This window comes from Pangasianodon hypophthalmus, chromosome 24, assembly GCF_027358585.1.
Source record: "Pangasianodon hypophthalmus isolate fPanHyp1 chromosome 24, fPanHyp1.pri, whole genome shotgun sequence".
NCBI classification, from domain to species: Eukaryota; Metazoa; Chordata; class Actinopteri; order Siluriformes; family Pangasiidae; genus Pangasianodon; species Pangasianodon hypophthalmus.
Genome location: NC_069733.1, coordinates 1248301 through 1256169, shown reverse-complemented (window position 1 = coordinate 1256169; position 7869 = coordinate 1248301). Strand labels below are relative to the sequence as shown.

Below are 7869 nucleotides of genomic sequence, written 5' to 3'. Positions count from 1 at the left end.
TGTTTGCATGTTAGCGTGTTTTCTGTAGCTTGTGTGTCTTCTGTTGTGGTGTAATAGACAGCAAGTCTCCTCTGTAATTATTGATTATTATTTATATTTATAAGCCAGGAGATAAGGAGTGGCATGGAGGAAATTGTGCTTATTGTACATATTTACGTATGTCCAAAATGATTAATGGTGATCGCAGACACTATCCCACAGCAAATTCTTCTACACATTAAAGGACTTTCCCAGCAATTTTTTAAAAATCAATTTTTAAAGCGTATCCATATATAAGCTTGTACAGCATATTTCTGAAATACCCTTATGCAGCACTGACTTAAGGGGCAACCCCACCGTGTGTTAATTAATAATACAAATATAAAAAAAAAAAAAAACAAGCAAAAACATCACAGGTGTGTGTGGGAACGTTTAGGCCATTTTATTTGAGGCATACATCATACAGCAGTCATCTTTTTAAAAACATCCTGATAGACAGCGAAATTCAGGCACTTTATTAAAAACATTTTCCAAAATCACTACTGATGTTTTCTCTCAATCTCGACTAGTAGTGAAACAACCAGCATTATTATAAAGCTTACGTTTAACTATAGCATTCACTACTGTTCTCAGTGTAAACGCTAACCGTGTGATATACATGACACTCAGATCTTCCTTGAAATGCTTTACCCAGCAGCTAGGGATTTTTTTTTCCCCGATGAAATGAGCTAAAAGGCATATACTGGCAGGTTTGTTTTTAAAATACATTTATACATTTTTTTAAAAAATGACTAAACCTGAGTTGGTTCACAAATATATACACATTAAAAACCTAGAAATGGTTCACACAGGTTCAGTGGTTCTCCTCATAATACTGCAACTTACATTAAAAACTACATAAAAGCAGTTTGTTTCTTTGGCATGCCAGCACAGTTTCCCTGAATGAACACCATGTTTGGAATTGTGCGTATGTGCGTGTGCATGTGTGCGTCTTAAAACAAACACACCACCTACAATATACTAATCTTTTAGCATAAAGCTTGATATGGTACATTCATTCACACTAGAGGTGAAAGACACGGGTGTGGAACCCGAAAGCACTGCAGAGTTCAGCTTTCATCCTGCTGAGGCTCTGTGCGTTAATAAGGACTGAACTCGGCACTGCTGAGGCTCTGCAGAACTGAATGTGCCACCCCGGGTCTAAAGCTTTACAACATGTATACTGAAATAGTCGTAATGATAATTACAGCGTGCAAAACGTGAAAGGCAGACAGAGCTTATGGAAAGAAGTGGAGGTGCTTGGTTTTGTGCGTTCATTTCAAGGCAACACTGGTGTAGGATATTGTGAATTTAAACACTTACAGGAATAGTTAGACAACAATAACATATTTCACAATGTTTTTAATGTGAAATGCCCAATATGTGCACACTGAACTGAAGTGCCCTCACATGGCTTTGCACGTTATGTGTGTGTGTGTGTGTGTATGCTTTGTGTGGAGTCACTCTGATCCTTACAGACACAACAATATAGAAAACATAGTTGTTCTTTTCACGAAACTTTTACTTTCTTACCTGATTCTTACCTACGTAAGCGCAGGCAGCCAGAATGCCCACTGATGCTAACGAATGCCCACTGACACTGGCACTGAGCTGACTGGTGTGTTATTGTGTGTTACAGTGTTAGCCGGTGTTGGTCGAGTTGTCCATGGTGGCCAGCAGGTGGGAAACTTTGGCTCTCTGAGATGGAGTGATGTTCTGAGCCATGTGGATGATGCAGTCCATCGCTACTTCTGGATTCGCCTCCATGAGACTGTGAAATCCCACATACAGTTCACAGTAAGTGACACTAATCAGCTAGAACCTGCATTACACCTGGAATTAACTCCACTGTACACATTTAACCATGAGCTGAGTTGAGTTTGTAAATGTATTATTCTCTTTTTATATTATAAGTGTCTCATATGTTTAATTTATTTTCGAACAACCTGACACCATTGCAAATAACAGGGCATTTTCCTCAATTTCCTTTCTTTGAGGGCATTTCGGTTACCTGCGGGTGTGTTTGAGGGTGTGTCAGTTACCTATCTAGTTGTTTGAGGGCATTTCGGTTACCTGCGGATGTGTTTAAGGGCGTAGTCCCTCTTCAGGTATTTGATGTTTTCTCTGATGACTGACCGCAGCCCCTCCTGCTGTGACAGGTGTTTCTCCAGCCACTCGACCACCGCTTTATTATTGTCCCACAGGTAAGCCTGAAAAATACATATTTACCAATAGAGACATCATCATTATGCTCCACAGTTTTAACTGTACTCCAAAACATGACCCAGATACTTAAACAACCTACACGTGCTGATATTGCTAACAGGCTTGTGAAGAAGGTTTGGGGCTCTTTATCCATAAACAATTTTATTTTACTAATAACGAAGATAAGATAAATTTAACCTAAATGCTAGAACTGTACGTAGCACTATAAAATCTTAATGTGGCCTCCTTTACAGAACAGTGCACAGAACTTCTGGGTTTTAAAAATTAATGCTTCATAGTTTAATAAATTTAAACATTTCACACTCCAAGCTTGGCTTTGATGACTTTTTTTTTTTTCACTTTGGTTGTTAGAAAATTGAGAAGGTTTTTTATAATCGCGAGCAGGGTTTTTATTGTCTCACTTTGACAGTTCCCTCAGTCTCGATGAACCAGCGGCGCAGCATGGACTTTATATGGCCGTTGCTCAGGTCTCTGTTGGCCTGCACGATTTCACTCTTCACCTTCTCCTCCAGCAGGAGGCGCCGCAGACGCCAGTAAAAAAACGACCGAGCATTCTTCCACTCCAAGATATCCTGCCAAACACATGACCAGGGCAAACCACCAACATTTACACAGTCAGTACCATTAACTACAGCCTTACCATATAACTACAGAATTTACTATTATCTGTAAACCTAAGAACATCCTTCTCACCGGTTTAATTCCTACTTTTATTGCTAGCACTGTCAAAAGTTGTTTATGTTGCTATTGAGAGGTCACTGCCAATCACTCTGATCAGACACAGCCAGTTCTGATCAGGTAAAAAAGTGGGTGTTTTGTAGCTGCTAACTACAATTAACCTGGAGTTAAAGCCATATTTCTTCAATCCATAGCATCACAAAGAATTTTTTATATTTGAAAAAACTTTAATAGAGGATTTAATGTTAAGAACTCATACACTAAGCTTGAAGGTCATGACTAATGATGTATAAATGGTCTTAAATAAATGCTACTTCATACATTTATTTTATTGGGAATTCGTATTTAAACAGATCATAGTATAGATTACCGTGATAACTCCTTTCTCCTGCATCCTCCCGGGTGTGTCGTGGAGGTCGACGAACTGTATGGCCACCTGGTGGTAGATGGGCAGCAGAAACTCCTCTCTGTCTGTGAGCTGAGCCTCCACATCACTGCGCTCCTTCTCCGATAAATCTGGAGAACCTGACAAGAAAGACAGCACCAATATAGAATATATTATACTACAGAAAAACACAAAGCTTGTAAGCTCTTTCTTACTCTCTCTCTCTCTCACACACACACATACACACACACAGCCTCTGTAACATGAATGTCTACTCACTGAGCTGCTGGGCCAGTCGGGAGTACTCAGGGTCGATCCTCCTCATGGTCTTCAGCAGATCCTTCCTTCTGAACTTAATCTCCACCGTGCCCTCTGGCTCTAACACACCTCCCCTACACACAGAGATACAGAGTGGTGTGTGCATGTCAGGAAATAGACTTGAAAAGCAATAAAATTGAAATAAAAGTTGTTTCATGAACACACCTGCTCTCCCTGTCAGCATAGAGCTCCATGTACTGTGGATTGATGGTGGGGTCGATCACTACCCATGATCCTCCTCTCAACTCAGCATGTGGGGGGATGTAGACCAACACGGGCTGATGGAACTCCCTCAGGGCATCCACGATGTATGCACCAAACTTTAGCACCTGGTCATACATGTCTGACAAACAGGAAGTTGAAATATTAACAACACTGAATATTCTGTATCACTGCTGTGTGTGTTGTCTTTGTTATCCAAGAGTCTCTGTGTGATTTCCAACTATACAAAATAATTACAGGTCCTGCACTGGACAATTAAATGCATTTGGTATTGTAACAGTAATCAGTGATTATCACTGATGATGATGATGATATGCAAAAGTGTAAAAACGTGGAGATCTTTTGCACCTTTCATGCCGCCAGAGAAGCCTCTCCAGTTGGCAAACACCATGAGTGGAAGTTTCTCTCTGTTAAAGTCCTTCATGGCCTGAGCGGTTTTATAAGCCGAGTCCGGGAACCACACCTGCCCCGCCTGCTGCACGATCTGATACATACACACACAGGCAGCACAAATTATTACATAGCTCCTGAGTGGACAAAGCAGACAGATTACAGTAAAACCTGCTTAAATGCTTTGAGTAGTCAATCCACACTCAGAAGCTTTCAAAAGCTTCACTTCAGCCATGTGTGCTGTGTGTGTGTGTGTGTGTGTGTGTGTGTGTGTGTGTGTGAGACTTACCCTCGCCTCTGAGTCCAGATTGGCCGGATCTGCTGGGATCGTGACCTCAACGGTCCGTGTTTCCACAGCGATGACCCCGAGTGGAATCCCTCCCAGCCTGTGACATGCAAGAGATTTCAGTGAATAATAAAATATATCATCTGGCAGAAAGGTAAAGGGAATTATGGGTAATCTCACCTAGCCCTGCCCACCACCACAGTCTGAGCCCAGGTGGACATCACCTCCATGAAGGTGCCATGGTCGAAAAACCCACTCTGCCACGCCCCCCTCACGCCTACAAACACAATACAAGATGAATAAAAAGATATTTGCTTATTACTTACAATTATTTAGGGATCATTCAGTGTGGTCTACATAAAATATATGTGTGTAGACTATATAAATATATTAAATAATATGTACAGCTGCCTTTGCTGTGTGTGTGTCTTTGCTGTTATAGTTTGTGTCTCTTTTGAATCACAAGCTTTAGTGCTTTAAAGGTTTTAATGATATATATGACATATAAATACCATAATTAACAAGGTTACGAGGGTTAATAGAGATTATCATCAGGGTTGTTATAAGGCCTCTCACTGGGATGAGGACGTCCGGAGAGCATCCAGCGAGGGTCGTAGGGAGCCTTGGTAGGGATAAAATCAATCTCTCTTTCCACTGGATCAGTAGGGGGCATCAGAGGTGCAGGACTGAGCTTATTCTAACAACACACATCAACAACACACATATCTGATAAAAATCTATTCTCTGAAAATACATGGTTAAGTGACATCATTTAGTTCAACACAATGCAATACAACAATATTGACAGTATTATGTTTCAATTCACCAGTTTTATATTAACATTTAATTTATGCAAAAAAAAAAAAACCTCAGTAATCTGAAAAGCACATAAGTAATCCAAGTTTTTGTGTTGTCTAAGGCGTAGAAGAAGATTGAATGAAATGTGATGATGACTAAAATAAAGAATGCTGTAATGTGTGTGTGAGTGTGTGTGTGTGTGTGTTTAGCTGGTTCTCTTTTGATGCCTTCATTTTGTTTCTTCTCTTCAGCATATCCTCAGCCTGAAACTGACCTTTGGCATGTAGGAGAGCCACTGCAGGATGGTGAAAACACCCTCAAAGTCGTCCGGCACCGTGGTGTGTGTGACTCCATTGTTGTACATGATCTGCACGCCGCCCAGCTGGTTGTTGGAGGTGTAAACCTCACGACCAAGAACCTAAAAACAGGCAGAAGGAAATTAAGAATAGAAAAGGTTTTACACAAAAAAAACCAAGTAATGATGATCGATATTAACAACATCGGCAACATTGGTAGAAGTAGAGCAGGTACATGTGCACAAGGTTTCTGAAAGGTCGAGGATTATGATAATGACCCGTCTATATCTACATCAGGCTGTTATCTGTATGATAATGCATTAGGACCTTGTTTAGTGCTCCTGCTCCAGTCAGGATGATGTGAGAGTTTTCCACTTGGATCACTCTCTGTCCGAGTCGAACCAGGTACGCTCCGATGCCTATCGCCCGACACGTCACCTACACAACACAAACAACATTACCAACAAGCCCTGAAATTATAACACAACCAGCTGTCCGACGCCAGGACGAGAAATAAACAGGAAGCTCTCACCATACTGATAGTGACGATCTCCTCATACGCCTGTGACGACTCGCCCGCAATCATCCCAGAACCTCTGAGGTTCTCTACACCAAGCCCATCCTCCTTCCCAATGATGTCAGTGATGATGTACCTGCAGCAGATAACACAGTCAAAGCAGCTGGTAAATTATGCATAATTATCTCTTATATGAACACAAAAGATAAATGCAACCCAAACCTTCAATCTACAGCACAGTATGGAGAGGAATATAAAACTTCAGCATGACCTAATGTTTAATATTTAGTTCATAGTTAAGAGGAATAAGCTGATTACAAATTCTAGAAATATTTAAGAATTGTGATAGTCTAGTTTTTATTTGAAAGAAAAAGAACGCATGTATATGCACAATATTTAAATGAAAAAATTAAAAACTAAAAACAAAATATAATACAGTATAAAGCATGACTGACCTGGACTCTCCTCCCTCCTCCACATGGCGGCAGTGGATGGAGTTGGTTGAGCTGATGCGAGTGTAGTCCTGAGGTGTTAAATATAAATACTTAAATCCCTGCAGGAGAAAGAAAAAAAACACACACACACAAAACAGTGAGTGAACAACACAACATAACACAAATCACAAAAACATTATACTGTGATTATACTGCTCCATACTGCAATACAATACGCCTGTAATATTGCAACAATCTGATGTTCCTGCTGTAAGACTGGCCTAAATATTCTGATTTATTTGATATAAATGGTAAGTAATGAATTAATGAAGGGTTGTACTGCACTGTGCGCAAGACCGTTATGTCTACACACACGAGTTCTCGGTTTATTAGCTTTAATAACGATGATAATGAATGGGTAATTCAGTGTACACACGTTTTCCTGTGAAGTGTAAGAAGAGGCATAATGACATGATAGAAGTGTCTAATAAATATCTGAACTGAGGACCAATGTTTAAAGCTCAATACCCTAAAAACATCATACAGACAGAGAGAACATTAATTAAGTGAGGAATAAATTCAGATGTATGAGAGGTGGAAAGATGGCAAGTTGTGCTCTTACTGGGATTAATAAATGAGTAATGAACCTTTTCACCTTGTAGGGGTCGGCTGGATCGATCCAGGCCACCTGGAACATGTGTTTGATCTCCTCGGCGAGGCCGATGCGAGCCCCACTGTTAGCGGCGATGTAAATGCGGGGAATTCCCTCGGCTCGCGCTAGCTCCGACGCCCGCAGGAACAGCAGGTCCTCCTGAGGCCCGAACGAGCCGATCTTATACGTGATGTCATTACAGATCACGATGATGTCACGCCCCTCAGGGTACTCAGGGGTCTTCATCTTCATGCGGAACGCCACCATGCCCACCTGAAAATATTACGTCCAATATATCCAGGTGCAGTTTTGGTCATCAGTGAATTTGCACAATTTGGGATTTAGCATTCAGCATAGTCCATGAACACAAAATATCCTTAATACAGAAAAGCAAAACCTGCCCAGCACTTAGCATGCTTCATAATCTCAGTCTGGCACTGTGCAATACCTCGTTGTCTCCGGGCAGTCGGTTCATCTGCACGAGTCGGCCCTGAGGATCCAGCACCAGCTCGTTACACAGCAGAACATCTTTCGGGTACTTATCCCCAGGACCCCACAGCTTAAACAGAGCCTGAGACAGACAGTGACATTAGTTCTCATTTTCCTGCTTTAAAACCACAGTCTGGAACAAAGCAGACATATTTTACAG

General features: G+C 41.1%; 1 protein-coding gene across 9 annotated transcripts in view; it reads right to left on the bottom strand.

Moving 5' to 3' along the window:
• Positions 1 to 398: 398 nt before the first annotated feature.
• acacb (acetyl-CoA carboxylase beta) overlaps positions 399 to 7869 on the bottom strand; it is a 29185-nt gene continuing 21714 nt past the window's right edge. For 7 of the 9 annotated variants that reach the window (XM_034299231.2, XM_034299232.2, XM_034299233.2 and 4 more), the window contains 16 exons: positions 7669 to 7791; positions 7224 to 7493; positions 6590 to 6687; positions 6150 to 6270; positions 5945 to 6055; positions 5596 to 5739; positions 5100 to 5220; positions 4704 to 4800; positions 4527 to 4623; positions 4196 to 4331; positions 3791 to 3968; positions 3587 to 3699; positions 3293 to 3447; positions 2646 to 2816; positions 2092 to 2228; positions 399 to 1789 (listed from right to left, as the gene is read on the bottom strand). In XM_034299231.2, the coding sequence (XP_034155122.2) occupies positions 1660 to 1789; positions 2092 to 2228; positions 2646 to 2816; positions 3293 to 3447; positions 3587 to 3699; positions 3791 to 3968; positions 4196 to 4331; positions 4527 to 4623; positions 4704 to 4800; positions 5100 to 5220; positions 5596 to 5739; positions 5945 to 6055; positions 6150 to 6270; positions 6590 to 6687; positions 7224 to 7493; positions 7669 to 7791 (2202 nt within the window). In that variant the 3' untranslated portion in view covers positions 399 to 1659. Of the gene's footprint in view, positions 1790 to 2091; positions 2229 to 2645; positions 2817 to 3292; positions 3448 to 3586; positions 3700 to 3790; positions 3969 to 4195; positions 4332 to 4526; positions 4624 to 4703; positions 4801 to 5035; positions 5221 to 5595; positions 5740 to 5944; positions 6056 to 6149; positions 6271 to 6589; positions 6688 to 7215; positions 7494 to 7668; positions 7792 to 7869 lie in introns of those variants that run through there. The other 2 variants (XR_008300825.1, XR_008300826.1) reach the window with 2 other exon arrangements.